The sequence below is a fragment of the Oryza glaberrima genome, chromosome 4 (genome assembly GCF_000147395.1).
Source record: "Oryza glaberrima chromosome 4, OglaRS2, whole genome shotgun sequence".
Classification (NCBI taxonomy): Eukaryota; Viridiplantae; Streptophyta; class Magnoliopsida; order Poales; family Poaceae; genus Oryza; species Oryza glaberrima.
The window spans coordinates 11,720,660-11,744,054 of NC_068329.1; the positions used below are offsets into that span (position 1 = coordinate 11,720,660).

Genomic DNA, 23,395 nt, shown 5'->3' on the forward strand with positions numbered 1-23,395 from the left:
AATTTCTCGGGTTATTTTTTAGTTTGCAAACAATAGAACCTGTGTCACAAAGTGGAATTGTCAAGTTGTGGGATTCATGAATGACCATAATTCATACTGCATGTTTTATGTAAAATTCATGCAATACTGCCAGCATTACGCACTAGCACACCCTTAACACACTCAAATAGACCGAGACCGAGGTGGAAGCATTAATTTTTCATATACCTTAACACAATGTACTTTTACCTATATGTTACTCCATACTACATATACTGCTTTTAGAAATGTTTGTAAATGTTTCAGAACTGTGATATCATTTCATGTTATCATCAGAATACCCGCCCTGCTTACATTCGACAAGGGTGACAGTAGAGATATGAAGAGACTCAGGTGAAGTTCAGAAAACAGTTTTCAGGCATACGCTACAACGTGTCCAATCGGAAACTGATCTACAGATTCATTTGGCGTTGCCAGCAATCTCTCCCCATGTCACGTATCTCGCCGCAATTGAAGCCCTCAATACCTTGTATGGAAGAAACCTGTATTTTGTGGGCATAGTAACAGATGCCAAACATGGCCATTTTTCTCCAGCAAAAACTTTGTACATTTGCAAGTACAGTCCACTGCCAGGCCAATGTAGAGTAAGCGTATTTTCTTCTAGACCATTTGTAGTGGTTTTCTTCAGTTAGTAGGGCAACTGGCAGGGGATTTCTCCAGCACAGATTGCTCACGTTTCCATTGGAGGTGATAACCAGGGATCTGCCTTGGACTCACCCCTTTCAGGATGGGTGGTGAGTTCCATGACTGTAGAGGCCTCCCGATTGGTTGAACAGATGCCAGAAAACCTGGAGGTGCTTCGGCTTTGTGCATCACCTGGAAATAGAATGTGTTGGCATGAGAATGTTGACCACAAGAAGTAGTTAATGAGAATGTAGTTGACCTAGGCAGATCCAAGGTTACAATGTACTACTCCCTCCGTCCCACAATATAAGGGATTTTGAGTTTTTGCTTGCAATGTTTGACCACTCGTCTTATTTAATTTTTTTTTGCAAATATGAAAAACGAAAAGTTGTGCTTAAAGTACTGTAGATAATAAAGTAAGTCACAAATAAAATAAATAATAATTTCAAAAATTTTGAATAAGACGAGTGGTCAAACGTTGCAAGCAAAAAACTCAAAATCCCTTATATTATGGGACGGAGGGAATAGTAGTTAACTAGTATAGTAATAGTATATAGTGAGGTTCATAATGAAAACAAAGGTCATACTGTTAGAACTCTTGAGAAAAATGATGACCCACTCAATGATACTGCCTTCTCAACAGATTCCTTGTCAGTGAAAGTAACAAATGCAGCCCTGCAAGGATATGCAACGAGAAGCCAACAATTAACAACAGGGCAGCTTATAGATGCCACGGGTAAAATAGTTTGAAAGTATATATACCCTTTAGGGTGCCCGGAAATTGCATCTGTCAATATATTTATCTTAAGCACAGTGCCGCACTTCATAAAATGCCCTGACAATGCTTCCTTTGTTGCTGCAAAATGTACCTGAAACAATTATCCAGATGGAATGAGTATGTGCTGATGAGGTTTCTTTCTTTACTGTTTAGTTGTGTTTGTTTCTGAGGTTTCTTACTTTACACTTAATAACTAATTGAATTATGTTCTACAAAAATATTTACCACGAAGAAAAACAAGAAATTATGGAATTGCCTGAAAGGAACAATCAGAAAGGTTCTTACATTTGTCACGAGAACAGTTCTGGAGTCAGCATCCTCATCAAGATTAGCATGGGGACCTAAAGGTAACACAAAAATATGATTAGAACTTATGTACATCCATTATAACGACAGGATATCAGAATCACACGCCTGAGCTATTGTATAAAAAGATTATACGGAACACAAATGATGGTGATGGCATTGTTCTGGGCAGGGCATCAATGTCGATGTAATGTTGGTTGGAGAGGGGAATATGCCTCCTGTGGAACTAACAATCGTTTTTATTGCTTAACCCAATTACAATGATAGAGTTCACTTTATCCTAACTTGACTCTTGTAATCAAGATTCCTAATATAATTCAACTGACACCTTACTAACTTAAAAGAGTCCTAGATTGAATCAAACTTAACATATTCCTAACAACTCTACCTTCTTCAACTCTGTTAATCTGTGGTGTTGCTGATCTACACAATGGCATTCTTGCGCTGATAAGTTCGGCCAATAAATGAGTCCATAACAGGCATATTGTTAACAAGATTCAAAACCTTCTATCATGAAACAGAATCAACAAATACATAGCTATTTGGTGCAAGTTGCAGAACTGGGACTCGTTCTATGGTTAATAATGGACCTTTTCTTGAAATACATGGGACAACTTTGCAAAATCTTTTCTGCCTTGTCATTATTGGTTCCTCACCTTTACTTTGGTACTCTATAATAATCATCAACTATGCACTTGACATCACTCAGCGTTGCACCGGTGTAACACCTTAGTCCTCACAACTGAATTTGACCACCTCTAATGAACCTTTTGTTAGTTTCCTCGTGGTGTTACAGTATGAGTTTAGGTGAATCGTGTCTACATGGGGACTTTTCCAGAAGAGTCCTGCTATACGCACGACCCTGCCATACAACGGGCATCCAACCACGCCTCATCCATAAACCCCTGTTCTCAGCTTATTTCCATTTGGGCCTGGGAAAACATCAGCTGTGCCTATGTACTGTACTAGTTGAGTCAGACATGGGTTGTATGCATTGGTCGTATGCATAGAAATTTAAGTCATGGGCCAATTGCAGACTGTTATCACCCACCCACCGCCTATCAGTTTCCCTTGAAAAAAGAACAAAGGAACTCCCTTGGTAGCAGTTTTACTTCTTCAGAGGTAATGTTCGAGTAAGGAAACTATTATATTCGCTTTTTATGTCTTGATAAACGGTTTGTGTAGTTTTATCAGATATTCACACTTTAAATGTAACATTTTGATTGACAAAACATCGTGCTTATACAAATATAATGAAGAATGTTTTGCCAATTGAACTGCAGACATGCAAAATGCATAAAACACTTCACCAATAAGCTACTGCCTTCCTCTATGTGCTTTTGAAAAAGCATTGCATACAATGTAGTGATGTACTAGTACCTTGTTGTGGCATGATCAAGAAAATGAGATGCTACTTTGAGATAAAGATTGAAAGTATAGTTTAGAGAACATTGGAATTCAGGCAAGGCAAAAAATTTATTATTGTTTCCTATGATTATATCCAATGAGATATCGTTCTCATGGATATGCCTCTCATAGATAGTAAATGGCATAATGTATAAGGGAGTTCCCTCATGTTTCAACTATAAACGACTCCTCATATTACAGAATTAACCAAAAAGTTATTGGAGGAAGATGACCCATGTATATTTTGACCTAGGTTATTTCACTATCAACGATTATTGATCTTCAGAATTGCATGTAGATGGTAGAAACAGGAAACAGCAACCCTGCGTTTCACAGCTTAACCTGAACATCAGATAGATCATAGATGTGCCAGAATAGATTGGCAGACCGATTTTTCTTAACATGATTAATTAGGAAGGATATAAGCATGATATCCCGAAGTGATCTACTCTAGGTTCCTTGACCATAAGCAAAACAATATAGACAAACCTGATGATAGGAAACCTTGCTTCACATTGTTTATCTGTGCCTGCTTGGAACGAAGCTTGAGCACATCCAGTTCCACTTGTTTGAGCTTTAGTTTCACATCCAGCATTTCCTGTATAATCAATAAAGAAGAAAACCAGTTTTAGGTCACTAGAAGTGCCCAAGTAGTAAGGAGGTTACTTAAGCAGATAAAATCATAAAAGCTAACATTTTTCATAGGCTTGTTACAGCAATTTCCACCATCTTCATGTACAGAAGATCCTGTCTTAGATTGCGTTGGGCTGCTAACTTGCTGACTTTGCAAAACTTCAGTCTCTAAATTTCTCCGTGTAGCTAGTTGACCCAATTTGCTAGATCCTGATACTTGTCCTTTTGTTGATTTACTCACATGGCATGCTGGCTCAGAGACTGCTGTTACTGAGCTCTTCACTTCAGATATGAATTCATTCTGACTTTGTAGTGGAACACTTCTTGCTGGCAAATTTGGACTGGACTTTTGGCGAATAACATCTCTAACTTGAAGCTGATTACGCTCAATATCACCAAAATTTATCCGACCAATCAACCTGCTTCTATTGGACTTCTCTGTGTGCTCATGTGCTTGTACTGTGTTGACATCTGGATAGCTTCTGGGATATCTTCCGGAATTTGCTATATCAAATAAATCTCCTTCTGTACTTGAGTTCATACGGCATCTTAGCTCATGCTCAGTGACCATTAACTTCGCCTTCTTATGTAGTCCATTTTGAACATGCATGTCATCATCTTCTGTAGCACAAATACGATCCTTTATGGCAGGCTTTCCTAGCCTATCCCAAACATTGCCACGTTTTTTCATAGATTCTGGATCTAGCACATCATCACTTCTTACAGCCAACGGAAACCGTCTTGCAGAAGCATTTCTTCCAATGCACACTTCATGGCGGAGTTCATCTGCAATACATTTTCCAACAATAGTAAATTAAGAGAAAATAGATACAAAGCCAACCCCAAAACTCTGCAAGGTCTGCTGTATACCTTTGAACTGAATTCATTAAGTACTTTCTCAATAAAAATTCATTGTATAAAAGGAGGTAGGTCAGCTCAAGGCAGCATTACTGCATTAGTTTGAGATTTAAATATAGAAATGACAGAATATTTAACACTGGAATCATGCACTAAATAATACTCTCTCTAGTCAAAAATATTTGACGCTTGACCCTTTTTCACGGTTTCTGAGGTTCAACTTTGATCGCAATTTTGTATTAAAAATTTAGAATAAGTTTATAAAACATAAAGGGAAAAGTCCAAATTACACCCCTGAACTATTGGGTGACGAATTACCCCCCTAAACCCAAAAACCAGACATCTTTCACCCTCAACTATCAATACCGGATGAATTACCCCCTGACACAAACCGGAGTGGTTTTGATCCTACGTGGCAGTCCAGTCAGCAATTCTTTTTTTTAATTGGGGGCCCCACCTGTCAGCCTCTCACCTTCTCTCTCTCTCTCCCTCCCCCCCCCCCCCCCGAGAGGGGGTGTGTTGGAGGAGTCGGGGGCGGGGACGGAGGCTGTCGGGGCGGTCGAGAGGGAGCCAAGGACGGCGACGAGCAGATACCGGGGCGAAGGAGCTAGGGAGCGCTGGACGGCGGCGAGATGGGGGCAGGTGGGGGCGGAGGTAGCTCCGAGGGCAGCGGGACGACGGCGAGTGGGCGCGAAGGCAGCTCAGGGCGACGGGACGGCGGCAGGCAGTGGCGAGGCAGCTCGGCGCGCCGAGGATAGCGGCTAGCGGGGATGGGGGCGGAGGTAGCTCGGGGCGGTGGCAAGATAGGGGGGGCAAGGGCGGCAGGATGGCGGTGAGTGGGGGCGGAGGCAGCTCAGGGCAGTGAGACAGCGGCGGGCGGTGGCGGAGGCAGCTCGGGGCATCGAGGACAGCGATGGGTGGGGATGTGGGCGGAGGTAGCTCGGGGCGGCGGCGAGTGGGAGCGGACAGCAGCTGGGGCGGAGACAACTCGGGGCGGTGGGACGGCGACGGGCGGTGGCGGAGGGCCGAGGACAGCGGCGGGCGGGGCTAGGGGCGCCGAGGACAACGGCAGGCGGGGGTGGGACAGCGGCAGGGGTTGAGGCAGCTCAGGGCAGCGGGTGAGCGCCGTCGGGACAAACTAAGTATTCTATAGTCAATGACAGTCAAAGTTAAAGCTTGACTAGGAATAGTTTTGAAGAATAAAATTGTCTCGGCATTCAATGACACAAATGAGTAAGAAAAATTCTTACCTTGTGGCAATGCGTGTGCTGTCCTTACAGCTACACCAGACTTCAGTGTGGAGAAATTTCTGCCACTTGATGATCTCTGATCTTTCTGCTCTAAGACAGAGAATCATAAAATTAGATGCCTCATGTCATAATAAAGTAGGAGTTTAGGATAAAGGTATAGCATATTGACCTTCTGATGTTGGCCCTCCCAATAACATTGATCGTCAACCAACCTTTCAGGAGTAACAGTAACCGTCGAGCTAATGTGGCGTCGGGCCACATTTTGTCCTTCAGTTGAGTCATGCTTCTGAAGAGTATGATGCTCTTGAGGTGATAAGATATCTGAATTGACCTGATCAATATTGGATGAGTTCGTTGAGTCCAAAAATATGAGCAATTTTTACTTGAAGTCCTTCAGTGTTCATGTTAGTTTAGAACTTCAGATATTTGATGAAAAAGTTGAACGCTGTATGGACACAAACATTCAAAAAGTTGATATTAATTGGTCGGTTACGGGTACCAGACCAAAACTGGACAGAATACTTCAAATACAATCTAAATTCAGTTTGTTAATTTCTTAGAGCTATTCTTTTCAGTCCTTACCAGCCGGTAACCATTATTTGTATTTGAAATGATTTCCGGTAAATTCTGGTAACTGGCAGCAATCGATCCGGCCCAGGAAACCTTGATGGACACTGATGATCATAAGACAATGTGATAAGATTCTTACAATGAAAGTATCCTCGGATAGCGCCTTTGCAAACTGAAGATTTTTCTTGGTACTACGGTTCCGGATCTCATTTGTCAGACCATGCTGGATGCTAGAATTGTCAGCCGATGTTAAAGCCTTTTTACTGAGGTAACCCCAAAGCCTGTTTAGCCATATTAAAGCAACATAACTTCATAGAGGTAGACAAAATAAACAAAAACAGTTAACTGATCAAAAGAACAGATAAATTACCATGAAACAAATTTTGCACTATCATCACCAAGAAAGGCCTCCAAGTCATCACGTGCTTGGTACTGGTGTTTCCCATTACAGACTAGAATGACAATGTATTCCTTCAGCCAAGGAGAAAAACAAGGAAACTAATTGGTCATAATGTAATAAACACAATTAACGAAGCATCTTTTAACATGAAAGTAAAAATAACATGCGCAACTCAAACAGCAGATATTGTACTGATTCCATCATTCAAAGCTCCCAGTTGACAAACCACCAACATCAAAGAGAGCAACATAATTTGTAAGCATCATGAAAACTTAGCAACTATGCTGAAGAATCAATTTGAAGACGATAGCTAATGTCGTCAATCTTATGCTGAATCATTTATTGTCTACCAAAGGTTAAGACTGAAATAGATTTCCTTTTTTAAGTCCATTTTAGAACAGCTTCCAAGTCTCAAGCAAGGTATATTTGTAGGATAACATGCCTAGAATCTAGTACAATTGTACAAATATGAGTTGAATTCTTTAGGGTTGCAAAATTCAAAGCATACTCATGGAAGCAGGAACGGAACGCATAATTTCCTCTTGGAGCAGGGAACTGGGACTGCTAGCAAAACAGGTGGGGCAGGGGCAGCACCGCAGCAGTTTCCTATGTATACTAGTCGTTTCATATCTAATGTGGTTATAATACTATGTGTACTTCCATGTGTCACATAAAACCTGTATCAGTGCATTGCAATTTGATTTTGGAACTATGAGCAAATAAAGAACTGAAATACTTTGCGTAAGCACAAGGGTAGGGATGGCCAGCACCAGTCGTCCCCCACCTGTTTCCATCCATAGATGAAGACAATGGATTTTACTCAAAAAGGACAGTAATGAGAGTTTCAGATACTTCAATTCCCATTTTGTCATAACACTACTACAGTACTCCAAAGATATCTTCAAGCAATTACTGTTGTATTTGAGGCTGAAATTAATACTAAGCAGGTTCACTTCTTTTTCATGGGAATAGCTCAAAGGAGAACAAGTTGAATGATCAGAATAGTATTTATAAATGTTCACAACCCATCTGCTGATTATGATATGCAAGAAGTGATTGTCTTAACCTATACAAGTAGAGTAAATCTAAATATTGTATTGGTGTGGCAAAAACCCTTTAAATCTTGAAGCCAGTAAGACGCATAAGTGGCTCAAAATCCTCACACCAAAAGTACATATTCACTTATTTCCTCCATCCTTACAAGAAAGCCGGGGCACATATTGTCTTTACCATATTCGAACATAATACTCTTTAAGTCACTGGAATTCCATGTGGCTAGTTCTCTCACTCTGTTTCTTGTATTACATTTTGTAATCAGTTTTAGTGCCTTTTTTTAGAAGATCAGATTCTAGTACTTACTGGTTTACTTAGAGAACTCTAAATCTTAGCTCCAAAACAACACATCAACAATTCCATTTCTTTAAAGTTGGGAGCTATACTCTCGATATAGCACCAATTGACAAGTCCCTCTATCCATTTATGTAAAATCGGGGTATCTCCTTTTCCAATCAATCCCATCTCCAACTCCACCAGTACTCCATTTTGCTTCCTATCATCTCTCCATCCAACAGAGCACTGAACAAAACCAACCACATCTCCGTCATCCACCGGTGGCACCCGAATCCCCTTGTCACAAACCCGCGCCTAGGCTCTAGCCTCTAGGGTTTTCCACGCACGCGAGAGGAGGAGGAGAGCGAGAGGGCGAGGGGGGGAAGGTGAGGTCGGCCGTGCGAGCGGGCACGCGACGCGACGCGGCACACGTACGTACCGCGAGGATGTCGTCGGTGTAGCTGCCGAGGAAGCGGGGGAGCACGTCGGCGACGGCGGCGCGGAGGGCGTCGGCGTCCGGCGAGAGGCGGTCCATGCGGAAGGAGCGCTCCCCGGCGGCGAAGAGGCGCAGGCTCCGGCGCAGCAGCTGCTCCTCCGCCTCCGCCGCCGCCTCCCGCCCCATCGCCTCCGAATCTCCTGGTCGCGGGCGGCGGCGGCGGCGATAGGCGGGCGCCTCTGCTGCTCAACGAGGGAGAGAGAGACGTGGCAGGTGTGCTTAATTTCGGGGGCGGTTTGGATTTGGATTAGTTTTGCTGTGACATTGACAGCGCGCCATCTATCCGGGCCAGCGACGAGACCGATGATGAGGCATCTATTAAAGTTTTTTCTCTTTTTTGAAGGAATTGAAGGAAAGGCATAAGTTCAAAAAAAAAAAGTTCATTTCCTATCCTAACCACCACTAGGAATAGGGTTGCTGAATTTGTATGGAGAGAAAATGGCTTCAAAAACATGTGGTCTTGGATCATCCGATGTGCTTCGAGATTTGTGCTGGCAACAGAGGAAAAAAGTTCTCACGCATGATGTGGGCAGGTGATCAAACACATAATCGTTGTTGGAAATATGGTCATAATTTAGTATATTTTAATCCAAAAAATTAAGATAATAAACATGACATGTGCAACAGGAATTGATCTAGTGAAGTGCTAAACATGAACATGTTGAAACATGTTTAACACTATATTTAGAAATGTGACATACTCGGAGAATGCTTGGGAACTGGATGAGGCATTGTTGGTGTTTGTTGCCTCCGGTGATGTTGACGTTATCGCCACCTCCAGTGCGTCGTTGCCGCTAGTGCCTCCACTGTTTCCTCCTCCAGTAGACATGCCGATGTAGAGGAAGTAGTCGAAGTGGACGATGTAGAGGAAATAGTCGAAGCCGTACAGAATCGACACAGCGAAGCAGTCATGCTAGGAAGCACTTCCCGAAAACTTGATAGCCCGCCTACACATGTTGGTACTCAAGCGAGTGGAGTTCCGGAGGCCTGCTCATCCCAAACAATTGTGCACGCAAGTGCTTGGAATCAGAGGTGCATCACAGGAATAGAAGAAGGAGATATACTATCGAGGAGAAAACAATGCGTGAGAGGGAAGAACGGATCTGTGTATCCTTTGTCTATTGGTGATGGGCTTATATATGCGTGAGAGGGAGAGGAATCAATTCGGATCCGATACTGGAGTAAAAACCGAACCAAATCGGGATTGAATCGTTTAACCATTGGTCGAGTAATAGTTGAATCTTCTGATTCAATTACCGATCCATTGCAAAATATTATGGGAGAGAGAGAGCAGCAGTAGCCACGCCTCGCCACACCCACTATTGTGTTGTTTGTGCCAAAAAAAAAACTCTTTAAAGCTAGTGAAATCGGCTCATAAGCACCCGGTGAAGTGCCCAAGAAAGGCATGCATGGCTCTTTCTATTCTTCGCAGGTGGTGGGATATCTCATAACCCAGCTACTTGGCAACTAAAGACAAGAAGGCACTGGTTGTGGACCACTCTTCCTGTCGCTAGCGGGAAGAGCGCACTAGATGGATTCCAAGGGGATCCTATCCTGCGATAGTGACCGAAGCGACACTATACTGGAGGTGTTTTCATTGCATTAAATATCTTTTAAAAGGAAATTTGATTTAGATTGGCATGTACTTAAAAAAGCACTTGCTTTACTTTAGGATTCTACAGTGAAATCTTATATTTTCTAGCAATTCTACTACTACGAAACAAAATGAACTCAATTTTCTAGGGAAGGACAACTTTCTTTTTTGGCACGAGAGAGAGTGATAAGGGTTTTCTTATTCCCATAGGGCAAGCTAGGCTTGGCAAAGAAGAAGGATAGAAAAGTTCTCAAGTCAAGTAGAATGGGCTAGGGCCTATTACTATAGTATGAAAGCAAGCTTAGAATTGTTACAATAGCAGACTATAAGCTAGCTTAAATACATTTCGAGAAGAATAAAAGATGAGAGAGAAGAGCAGCAGGGTACAGATTTATAGCCAGCTGTAGCACGGACTCCAAGATGTAATGTGTGCATGACATGTGGGACCATGTATTAATAGAGTAGTATATGTTTATAGATAACAATTGTATGAATTGGCTATTAAATTGACTATAGATGATTTCGAGCTAGTATTTGGCTATACTATTAAACTTGCTCTTATAGTCGTACCACTTTAACCTGGTAAGCAGCTGTACCCTCCTCGTTCCACTAGCAACGCCTTGCGGGGGTAGCACGGGGAACTTGCTGAATTAACTTATTGGAATCGGATGCCTGACTGGGTTAGGTAAGTTATTGGCTTCTCCGGCTCACACTTGCTTATGCTAGCTGCCGAGGCAAACGTTTGTCTCATCGAATGCCGAGGCAGACGTTTGTAGATCCTGCCTCATCAAATCCTAGGGCTCAACCCATCATCCCAGGCCTCAACCCCAGGCAGACGGTGGAAACTACCAAGCTAGAGTACCCAAGGCTCAACCCTAGGCAGGTGGTGGAAACTACCAAGCTAGAGTAAAATCAACCCATCAAATCCCATGCCTCAACCCCAGGCAGACGGTGGAAACTACCAAGCTAGAGTACCCAGGGCTCAACCCTAGGCAGGTGGTGGAAACTACCAAGCTGGAGTAAGATCAACCCTAGGCAGGTGGTGAGTAAGATCAACCCCAGGCGGGTGGTGGAAACTACCAAGCTGGAGTATGGTAGGGGCAGAGGGAATTTCCGGTGGAGCGGTCAAGTGCATTGAGATTGGAAAGAACACCAACGACGAAAGCACCAATTTTTGATACAGGATAAGAAATGCGAGGCCCTAGCCCTGGCCCGGCACGTGCGCACGTATGGCTGTCCCACCATCATCTCAATCAGTCAACAAGTGCTCTCCAGTAGCAACCTATTTAAGTTAAGATCTCTCCACATAAATTTTTAAGGTGGTATTAATCTCTTAACATTAATTGTAGGCCAATGGAATTTATTAGGAATAAAATTAGGCCTAGCCCATTTATTCTAAGGCCCTATTTGTTTAAGCTTATAAGTCAACTTATAAGTCGAAAAGTCTAAGCCAAAACAAACAAGCAGTTTTTTCATTTGGCTTTTTTGAAGCCATAAGCCACTCTAACACTATTAAGCCAAAAGCTAGGTTGGAGAAGCTTTTTTGGCTTATATGAGATAGATGTATGACTCCACCACTAAACTTAGGACATTAAATTCACTGGCTTATAAATCATATAAGCCAATAAGCTGACTTAAAAGTCTAGACCAATAAGCCCAAGCCTAAACAAAGAGGGCCTAATAATCGTCCCTCGTACGAGCAGCACGTCGTCGACTGCGCTAGCATGACTTTTCAACGTCTCTAAGTAAGTTATATATAAGTGAAAGCCTGAAAAGGTCACTTACGCCTATAGGCAGTGAATAGGTGAATTAAAAAAAACCCTTAAGTAATGCATAAACAATACTTTTCGAAAGTTTTGAAAATGCTTTTCAGACAATTCCGAAAATGCTTTTCGCAAGCGAAATACACAAAGTAAACTAGATTTAGCAAGCCACAAGAATGAAGAGCAAGCACAAACAACAACTAGACTATTAACGGCACAAGCAAACAAAACTAGAGGAGGAGAGGGAAATATCACCAAGGTTCTTGCAAGATGAGGTGCTCCAAAAGTTTGAATCCTTGAGGGGATTCTAGTCTCCATTGAGGAGCTCACAACGAGTCGGATCTTCACTAACCCTTTCCTCTAGAAGTTGCACAAATGCACTCAGGGATGGGCTCGGAATTTGGGTAGGCCCTGGGTCAGCCCATTGTAATTTGGCCCATCTATCAAATACATGGTGAATTTACATGTGGTAACATGTGCTTTAACCACAAGGCCCCAGGCGATGGTTCAGGTGACCTAGGGTTTGGGTCTGCCATTGAATGCACTCCTACTTTTACTAGTGTATCTCTTCTCTTCAGAGGTAAGATCTGACCTTCACAAACTTCTCCTGACTACCACAAGTAGATCAGTGGCACAAGAGCTATGCCATGTCTAAGCCTCAACCTCCGAGTAAAAGATGAAACAAGAATATCTTAGGATGAATCAAGTGCTTAACAAATCTTTGCGAAGTCAACACCAAGCACTCATACAAACTCAAACCCAACACTCTCACATACACAAAATCCAAGCTTGGAGATCCGTGGAGAATAAGAAGTGAGAAAGCAATGCGAGCTAAGGGTACGAGTTGTTCAATAAGAGCAGCAACCATCATCCCGAGGAGGAGAGAGCTATTTATAGCCACAACCTCAAATATGCCCGTCGGAGGCTAAGATTCTATTTTTAGAAATTACGAAAATCATTTTCGAGAAAAATTCGAACAGTACAAATCTCTCGAAAACAAGGCAAAATTCAATTTCAGAAATTCTGAAAATTCTTTTCGGAAAAGTCCTAAAAGCACCGGTACTGATTTTTCAAGTTTTGCAATTTCGAAAATTTTGAGAACTACTTTTGGAAAAAAATCCAAAAATCAATAGGGAGCAAAACCCACTTTCAGAAGTTCGAAAAGTTATTTTTGGACAAGTCCGAAAATGACCAAAGAGCAAGTTTGTTGGCCAAACTTTTTTGGAATTTCAGAAAAGCACTTTCAAAATATCCGAAAATCACTATTACTGTTTTCCATGTGTACAACATTTTTTAAAATTCTGTAAACATCTTTCTGATATATTTGAAAAATTACCAGTACTGAGAATGAGCGCACAACGGAATAGCTATGTATGATGATGTCAGCATGATGCATACGAGGTATCATATCTGGTACCATGAATACATTGGCATGGTATATGATGACGTCAGTACAGTACTTAGGTACCGGATATGATATCTTCAGTACTTAGGTACTGAAGATGCGACACCTCGGTATCATGTTGACGTCAGCTAGAACGGTAATAGCGTTGTGTAGTCTCCCGGAAAAAGAAAATATCAACAGCGGCCCGATTCCTCCACCTATAGCGGGCCAGGCCTCCACTTCCTGGGCCGTGGCCGCTCGTGTCTCCAGAGAGTCAAAACCACCTCTCCTCTCTCACTGACATCACCTCCCCCCCATGTCGTGGTCCGACCCAACCCAACCTATCCCCTCCCCACCACCGCCTCCCTCCCTCCCTCCCTCCCCGATCTCGCCTCGCCTCGCCTCCCCGCGCCGCGCCGCGCCGCCGTGCCGCCCCAGATCCGCCCCGCCTCCGGCCATCCCCGCCGCCAGATCCGGTGGGGGAAGCCCCCCCCTCTCCGCTCTCGCCCAAGGTGAGCCAAGTCCCTCCCCCCGCCGGCGGCCGCAAAACCCCCCCTCCCCCTCGGCGCGGGATTCCGGTGGGTTTGACTGTTTGTTGGTGGTGCGCAGGGGGGGTTGGTTTATCCGGTAGGAGGAGGAGTAGTGAGGTGGTGGTAGTGGTTTAAGCGGCCATGGCGGCAGCGGAGGAGAACAGCTCGCTGTTCCTCATATTCATCCTCACCATGATCGCGCTCCCCCTCGTGCCCTACACCATCATGCGCCTCTGCCGCGCCGCCAACGTCAAGGCCAAGACCATCCACTGCCGCTGCTCCGGCTGCCTCCGCTCCGGCAAGTACCGCAAGTCGATCTACAAGAGGGTGGGTGGTGGATACTCGGATGGCGCTCTCTCCTTCCATGCTTGTTTGTTAGGTTTCATTCTGTTTTGGTTTGGGCAGTGTTGTGTGACTCGGTTTTCGTGGATGTGTTCTGGTTCGTTCGCTTTGTTGCAGATATCCAACTTCTCGACGTGCAGTAACCTCACCATCCTGCTTCTCTGGATAGTTATGATCTTCCTTGTATACTACATCAAGCATGTTAGCCGCGAGGTATGTAAAATTCTCATTTCGGGCTGGTGCAAGTTGTCAGCTCTGTCGTTCTGTGTGTGTTCAGTTAGTTGATTCCGTCCTTTGCTTGTGCAAAATTGATACGGAGTGATTTCTTGTTTAATTAACTCTATTCCTTTCAGTCAGAATTGTTCAGCCAGTAGGCTTTTATGTAAAATGTACTTAAACAAACCTGCTATCTTACATATAACTTTAAATGCGTGTTGATGCCATTTATCTACTTGGAGAAAATCCCATATTAATTAGATTTGCATTATTGGAGCCAGCGCCACAATGCTCATATTTGATCACTTCCAACATACAAGGAATGACGCTTTACCAATTTAATGAACACAATTAGGTCCAGCCACTTTGGGGAGTGGGATGCACTACAAAGAGTAGCATGTCATATCGCTGATTTAATTTCTGTTGTTACTCTTGTAAAAATTGTCAAAATAACCATCCATGCTGTTCAAACTATGATTTGAACCTTGCCATTGAAGATTTTAGGCACCATTTAATCATGAATATTTAGTTTTTTTTTTTATAAAAAAGGGTGAGTTGGAGGTATTGCTGTGTTCTAAAACCATCCCTACTGTAGTTCTTTTATGGCTGCAAATAAATGCGCATATGTGTTCTTTTTTGTTGTTTCTTAACTTGCATATTTGCAGATGACTGTATAGAAATGCTCAACTGGTCTTCCATGTTTTTGGATTTCTTAGGTACAAGTGTTTGAGCCATATAGCATTCTTGGACTGGAACCAGGTGCATCAGAATCTGATATCAAGAAATCATACCGTAGACTTTCTATCCAATACCATCCTGATAAAAATCCTGATCCTGGTAAAGTTTGTCTCACAATTTTGATAACCAATGGTGCTAAATAAGAAATGTAGCTGGCTTATATTTTTATTCTATTTTGCTTCTACTTTCTCAGAGGCCCACAAGTACTTTGTTGAATTTATATCCAAGGCATATCAGGCTTTAACTGATCCTGTATCTCGTGAAAACTATGAGAAGTATGGTCATCCAGATGGACGCCAGGTAATATGGACATCGGTTATTCTTGATACTCTACTTAAAACTAAACATATACATGTGATATTTCATGGTGTTCGAGACAAACATTAACACGGTGTATTTGTGGTCCAGGGGATGCAAATGGGCATTGCTTTGCCCAAGTTCTTGTTGAATATGGATGGTGCATCTGGTGGAATAATGCTTCTCGGAATAGTAGGGCTTTGCATACTCTTGCCCTTGATGATAGCAGTTATTTATTTGTCAAGGTCATCAAAGTACACCGGAAATTATGTCATGCATCAAACTCTGTCCACTTATTACTACTTCATGAAGCCTTCACTGGCTCCAAGGTATCAGCGCTAATAAGACCTCATTCTAACATAAGGTCATTTCTTGTGAGGTTAACATGTTAGCATGCTGGTACATCATGTAGGATGTAGCATTACTGAGTTTTAATTTTGAATGAATATACTTATGTCATCATCTGCTACCTGAATGCCAGGCATTGTGAGCAAGAGCAATAGTTTAATTGGACTGGAGAATGCGTACAGTCTCTGAATGTATTGTTTTTATTAGTTATCGGACTTGACATTTTGAGTATTACCATATGATCCAGTGAACATTAGTTTTTTAAACTTATTATTGAACTCATATATATATATACATATATATATATATATATATATATATATATATATATATATATATATATATATACACTATATCTGACCTCTGTTGGAGATTAGGCAGTTCAAAAAATAAAAAGTGACATTATCACATGTAAACCAATGTATACTGACACATCTTATTGCCAGTTTAGAGTTAGAAAGCTTTGGATTACGTATGAAACCTATCAGTGTTCTAATACTTGTTTGTTGGTATTTGAATGTCTGAACCGTAGACCAAATTGTCCTGAGCATCCTTTTTCTGTTATCAGTTCTAGATATGAAAATGCCTCGTTTTTGACATATCTGATCCGTGGAACTATTGGCTGTATGTTGCAGCAAAGTTATGGATGTCTTCATTAAGGCTGCAGAGTATATGGAGATGCCAGTCCGGCGCAGCGACGATGAACCCTTGCAGAAATTATTTGTAGCTGTTAGGAGTGAATTAAATCTAGACTTGAAGAATATTAGAACAGAACAAGCTAAATTCTGGAAGCAGCATCCATCTCTAGTGAAGGTTCTTTTTCTGCTAAGTGTTATGACACAACCTTATCTCTGTGATATGACAAATCTTGCAAGCTCAAATATCTGTAATCTACTCTTGCAGATGGAGCTTTTGATTCAGGCTCACCTCACTGGAGAGTCATTTGCTTTGACACCAGCGCTACTGAAGGATTACAGGCACATGCTTGAACTTGCACCTCGTCTTCTGGATGAACTTGTCAAGGTACTTGCTTGTTGCTTAAACTTATGTCTTTGATTTTTTTCTTTAACAATTTATATGTCCTGGACATTCTTGTCCTTGTATGGTGTTTCCTATATGCCTACGAATGAGGCTATTGCAATTTATAGAAAACCCAAAAACCACATGTACTCTATTCATGTGTTCTAGCTCTCTAGACATAATTTATGTGCACTTTTGTTTTCTATAGTTTTCTTGGATAATTGGGTGATTTTTATGTTGCTTACTGTAGCTGTTTGATGCCACATGATATGGTTAGTACAGCAAATTCAGATGGGATGACTGTGATAGGATGTATCCAATGTTCCGAACTAACTGGCTCAATCGTCACATTTAACATATTGGTTGGCCCATATGGGTTTGTTATCAGTTTGACATTCTGTTCAAATTGGAGAGTGGCACCACATGAACTGTTTTCACAAATTTGCATGTCTGGAGCTGAGATTGCTTTCTAGTTTTGAATGACAAAATAGAGAAAACCATTTTTTTTTTGACAAAACATACTACTATACACAAATATTTATGCACATTATAATATATGTGTTATAGAATGCTTGTGCTGTAGCAGTTTTTGATTTTATGAGTGGGCCTGCTATAGACTGTAGCCGCTCAAGTACTAAACCTCTTCTAGTATCCATTGATTGAAGGTGAATAATGAGTGGCTGTACTGACCATGCTTCCATGCCTAATGGATATGCATTGCTCAGACTCTTACTTCTAACTTCAGCATATGCATTTGTGGTTTCTAAGAAGCACTCACATGCAAGATCCGAATCTTGTGTTACCGAGATGTTTATGAACCATGCAATTGTTAGACTTGCAGTCTTGATGGAGCACATATCTAATTGTCAGTTGTTGTTTAGTGCATATCATTTACTCCAATTTCTATAACACATATAGGGGAAAAAGATTTTTCTATTACACCATTGTGCCTTTTTCATCAAAATAAATAGCCTATCCACAAACTTATGTTGGAATTCATTTTTGTTTACATGTGAATCGACATGCTGTTGTCTGGATTTGTTTCTTGTTCTACATTCTAATATGTTTGTTGTTGGCTTGCAGATTGCACTACTGCCAAGGAGCCCCCATGGTTTTGGATGGCTCAGGCCTGCAATAGGTGTAATTGAGCTTTCCCAAAATATCATCCAGGTATAGTTTGGAGCTCCATATGATTTTGCTGTAGCCAATATGTAGTGAACCAATGTCTCTTCAAATGTGCATATATGCTGCTTAAACTTTCCAGACCTAAATTAATTGTTAATGTTAATTGAGAAATTAGAATTACGTAGCTTAATAGGTATATATTCATTGACATTTTGCTTTAGACTTGTTGAGAAGGCTATTTTAATTAATGAAATTGTAATAACATATGGTAAGACTAGATTGTATGGTTCATTGGTTTGTTACCAAATTATATCCACTTTGGTTTGGTTTACTTGCTCAGTGTATCACTATAGAAAAGGCAAATATTGCAGTGAGTCTCCTGGACAGCAATTTATATAGTTATGGATCCAAGCAAATATTAACTTAAGCGGTTACTTGCCCTACATGGCCAACATCACCAATGTTGTGAACCTGGACCCTAGATATGACTGCTAATTGAAACTCAGGATTATAATGTTTAGGAAAGCAATTATGCATGTTATGTAAGATTAGGTATTTTTCACTTTGCTGTACTATGGTATTGTGGGTACTTTCAAGTAATCTCTGATTGTTGTGTGGTATTTCTCTTGTGTTCTTTGGCTCACTATGCTCAAGGTTCCGTTGTTGCCTTGTTTTTTTATTTCTTTACCACGGACAACTATATTTATAAGCTCATTTTGGTACCAGTATAAAGATTTGTTTGCCTGCATATTATATAGGCTGTCCCTCTCAGTGCACGGAAAGCTAGCGGAGGCAACTCTGAAGGAATAGCACCTTTCTTGCAGCTACCGCTTTTTACTGAAACGGTTGTGAAAAAAATTGCTCGCAAGGTAATTTCTGTTTTGCCTTCTCAGTGAGTAAAGTTATTAGCCTGTCTTTTGTAGCAATGTTTTTAAATTTTAGAAATAGAATAATAAATTGGTTTCATGTTTGACTGCAGAAAATCCGTTCATTCCAAGAATTCTGTGACATGCCTGTGGAGGAACGTGCCACATTGCTGACACAGGTTGCTGGGCTTTCTGATGAAGGTGCTCAAGATGTAGAGCTTGTGCTGGAGATGATTCCTTCTATTGAAGTGGATATTAAATGTGAGACTGAAGGTGAAGAGGGGATTCAAGAGGGTGATGTTGTGACCATGTATGCTTGGGTCTCACTTCACCGCCGCAATGGCCTAACTGCTGCTCTTCCCCATGCTCCTTCCTTCCCGTTCCACAAGGAAGAGAACTTCTGGTTGCTTCTAGCAGATGCTGCATCGAATGAAGTTTGGTTATCCCAGAAGGTCAGCTTCATGGATGAGACTACCGCTATAACTGCAGCATCAAAAGCTATACAAGAGACCCAAGAAGCACTAGGTGCAAGTGCAAAGGAAATAGGGATTGCGGTTAGAGAGGCAGTCGACAGGGTGAAGAAAGGCAGTAGGTTGGTAATGGGCAAGTTCCAAGCCCCGGTCGAGGGCACTCACAACCTGACTTCCTTCTGTTTGTGCGACGCATGGATAGGATGTGACACCAAGACCAGCTTGAAGTTGAAGGTCCTGAAGCGCAGCCGGGCAGGAACAAGAGGTCATGTGGCTGAAGAAGGCCCAGTGGCAGAGGATGGTATTGAGGAAGAAGAAGAGGAGGAAGAAGAGGAGTACGACGACTACGAGAGCGAGTACAGCGATGACGAGGAGGATGAGAAGAGCAAAGGAAAGGGTAAGGTCGCGAACGGTGTAGCCCACCATAAGGCAAACTCCGATATAGATTCTGGCAGTGATGATTGATATAGTACCTTGAGTTGTCCAACCATAGACTTAACATCGTTGTTTTTGCCCTTTGTGCACCCTGTTGAAACTTGAACATATCAGTTGTCAACTTATAGAGCAATCGGCGATAGCTACCAAAGTTACCATTTTTGTTTAATATTGTTGTGTTGGATGAATGAAAAATAATTGAGAATAGGCTGGTGGCAACATAAGAGGGACCGAATAAAATCCAAATCCACTTCAGCGCGATCTTATCTTCGGTATTGCGAATTGGCGTCAGCTGCTGCGCTGTCCAGCGTTGAAGGCGAGTCAAGGATAAATTTGGGAATTTTTTGCTTAATTCTCTTGTCAACGGGTCGGAGTACCCGGGTAGTTATGAAATTGGCAGAAAGGTAATTAAGTCCCTGATTGCATATCGAAACTGCCCAATTGGTCAGCTAAATAGACAAAAAATGCAGCCCTCTCGTTTCGGCTAGTTTTGCAACCATTGGATGTTATCCTCGAACTGGATTTCTGACTCGATCCTAAGAATTGTTAACGTCATAATTTGTGTGAGATTATTATTCTCCAACCTTGCCAGAGTTGAAAGAGAAGAAAAGGGAAACAGTGTATTCCTTGCAATTTATGAAGAACAATCGAGTTTAAATGGATTATCTGTGAGAGTAGTACGAGTTGGTTTGTGAAGATCGAGGAGTGCAAACAGTCGAGATTAAATGAATATTTTTATATAGTAGTGTGCATTAAGCACGCGTTTGGTTCCAAGAATAGAGTGGGTTGGGTTGGATCGAACCCATTTTTGTTTGGTTTGAAAATAGGTAGAATAAAATAATCCCTAAAAATGACTTTTCTCCTAAGATCTGAGTTGGTTGGTCGCTAAAAAACGGGTAGACCTATCCATCTCACTTTTCTATCTCACTAATATATGGAGATCCCTCATGCCAAACGAATAGATGTAACGATCCTGTTCTAAAAACAAGGATGAGTGTAACCCATCCCACCCCATCTCCAAAGTGACAAGCGTGAAGTTCCCCTTCTTATATCGTCGGTGGCAAGAAGTGGCGAAGCTATATTGTTCTTGGGAGGTGCACATGAATCCTCCAAATTTCTAATTTCTCACTAAAAATACTAGAATGTATAGTGTTGTACTAAAATTTTCTATATCTATACCCCTTCGCCCCTGCTAGCAAGTGACGTAAAGAAAGGAAGAGATGGGTTGGAGGCCGGGGACAGCGAGGAGACGCCAAGTAGCGGCGTGGCCGCTGCTGGTCATCAGGACAAAGCAGAGGAAGTCTACAGCGATTGGAGGCCCAAATTGGACTTTTGGCAAGCCCAATAATAGTCCAAGAATTTGCTGGGCTCGTTGAGGCCTCATAATTTTTTGAATTTGCAAACTGGCCGATCCCTCCTACGGCGCAATTCTTGTCCGACTAGGTAGCAGCGTTCCCGACTCCGATGCCGTTTCGGATTTTCATCCTCTTTAAAATCAATCCGGCGCGAGAGAAGGAGAGGAGATCATCCATGGCGTGGACGAGCTTGGAGGGCAAGCATTTCCTGGACTCTTCCTTGGTTCTCCCACCCCACGGCCACCACCATGCCCCCTCCGACGACGACGCTCACCGGAGCTCCGCGCTGGTCGACCTGATGGCCTTCATCGCCGACCGCCGCAACGCCACCACCGCGCGCTGCGCCATGCGCAACGGCCCGGAGCTCCAGGTCACCCTCTGCGTCGACGCGCCGCTGCCGCGCGTCTCCTACTTCTGCGTCTGGTGCCCCGGCGAGCGCCCCACGGAGCTCGCCACCGAGCCCTGCATCGTCGCCGCCGAGGCCGACCTCGTCGTCTTCGCCGCCGTGCGCGGCAACGCCAGACACATCCTCAACCTCGACAAAACCGACGTCTTCATCTACCAGGCCGCCGGCGGCGGCGGCGGCGCGTCGTCTATCCGGCGACTTGGGGACCTCGAGCCCCATTTCAGTGCGGTATACAACATCGGACTGCTCCGCCACAGCGTCGCCCACCCCGGCGGCGGCGACGGCGAGCACGGCCACTACTACATCGTCACTCTCCACCCGGGATACACATCGTCCTGGGAGTATGTCCTCTACGTGTTCGACTCCAAGACCGGAAGCTGGAGCGACAGGACGGTGTCGCTGGGCCCGGAGCACCGGCACAGCCAGTTCAACTGCTCCCCATCCAAGGTGATCGTGCTCGGCAATGGCGGCCTGATGGCGTTCGTCGACCTCTGGCGCGGCATCATCGTCGTCGACGTTCTTGACCGCGGCGTTCCTCCACGTTTCATCCTGCTCCCGCGGGCGCTCAGGTCCAGGAGGATCCTCCGCATGGACGCCGGCATTGTCCGTGACGTCGTCGTCGTCGACGGCCGCGTCAAGGTCGCCGATTGTTCTGGTTCAAGAACCAGCAGCAGCAGCAGCAGCAACAACAACAACCAGACGTCATCAATGGCGGCGCCACGTCAAACGTCGCCTCTCGTCTCCGTAAGGTCTCCATGTGGAGTAGGATGGCTACTTGGGAGGAGGACGACGATTGGCGAAGAGACCACATATTCAGTGTACCTGACATCATAGTTGATGAGGATTATGCGTTACATCTCGAGTTGCTACGACCTGAGCTGCAGGTAGACGACGCGACGGGCCGGCCAACGTTGCGAGGGCTTCACATCACTCGGCCCGCGATAAGCCTGAACGATGATGATAAGGTCTATTTCATGGCGAAGGTCGATCCATGGGACAAAAGGGGATGGGTGATCGCCGTCGACATGAGGAGCAAGAGGCTGGAAGATGTAGGCATTTTTCGTGCCGAAAGGGTCATTGGTGTTGATTTATCCTATACCCTCTGTAGGATCTCCAAGTATTTCAGTACCTCTACAGGTGATTTTTTTTATTTAGCTGCACAACTTTGTGATTACATCTACAGATTCATTTTATGGTCTACTTTATAAATTGATAGTAAATACACATGCATATAGGATTGTTAAAATTCAATGTATCTTGGAAGGGGAATAAAACAACCATGTTAATAGTGGGTACTCGTTTGATCAACTGTTTTAAGCACAATAAAGGTTGATGTGGAATATCTTGGTGCTGCTGTTATTATCTTGCTAGATTACTAGAAGCAAATATAAATAATCTGATTAATTCTAGCTGAGAATTTCATTAGTCTGAGGTTAAGCAGATATAAATAATCTGATTAATTCTAGCTGAGAATTTCATTAGTCTGAGGTTAAGCAGATATAAATAATCTGATTAATTAGGACATTTCTACCTCGGTAAACTTATTATTTGCATAGGGTATGGATGCAGCAGGTTAACATATTGCGAAACAAATGGGATGTGCAACAGATACCAAGTTAGATGCTAGAACATGCGGGATTTTGTGAAACCATGTGTGGTTATAGTTCTTTTGTGATGGGGAATTGACAAGTACCGGAAGTGCAAGAAGTGTGTGCGTAGACTAACATTGGTCAGGTTGCGACATCTGTGCCAAAGACAACGGTTGTTTGGTTCATGTGTGTGCAGGTGATCGGGGTCGATCTTGGTCAACGACGGA

At 43.0% G+C, this 23,395-nt stretch overlaps 2 protein-coding genes across 2 annotated transcripts; one reads left to right on the forward strand and one right to left on the reverse strand.

Moving 5' to 3' along the window:
• Positions 1-183: 183 nt before the first annotated feature.
• LOC127771124 (uncharacterized) lies at positions 184-8,910 on the reverse strand. Its single transcript, XM_052296952.1, has 11 exons — positions 8,634-8,910; positions 6,836-6,936; positions 6,605-6,746; positions 6,065-6,226; positions 5,896-5,980; positions 3,849-4,573; positions 3,644-3,752; positions 1,727-1,782; positions 1,426-1,532; positions 1,251-1,338; positions 184-855 (listed from the first exon to the last, which is right to left on the reverse strand). Exons 1-11 carry the CDS (start codon positions 8,814-8,816, stop codon positions 664-666), a joined length of 1,950 nt encoding a protein of 649 aa, XP_052152912.1. The 5' UTR covers positions 8,817-8,910; the 3' UTR covers positions 184-663.
• A 4,875-nt stretch (positions 8,911-13,785) lies between these two features.
• On the forward strand, positions 13,786-20,023 carry LOC127771015 (dnaJ protein ERDJ2). The gene is made up of 11 exons (XM_052296814.1): positions 13,786-13,943; positions 14,041-14,288; positions 14,421-14,516; positions 15,236-15,356; positions 15,451-15,557; positions 15,666-15,883; positions 16,538-16,715; positions 16,806-16,925; positions 18,006-18,092; positions 18,806-18,916; positions 19,027-20,023. The coding sequence occupies exons 2-11, from the start codon at positions 14,103-14,105 to the stop codon at positions 19,846-19,848; spliced, it is 2,046 nt and encodes a 681-aa protein (XP_052152774.1). The 5' UTR covers positions 13,786-13,943; positions 14,041-14,102; the 3' UTR covers positions 19,849-20,023.
• The last annotated feature ends 3,372 nt before the right edge of the window (positions 20,024-23,395 follow it).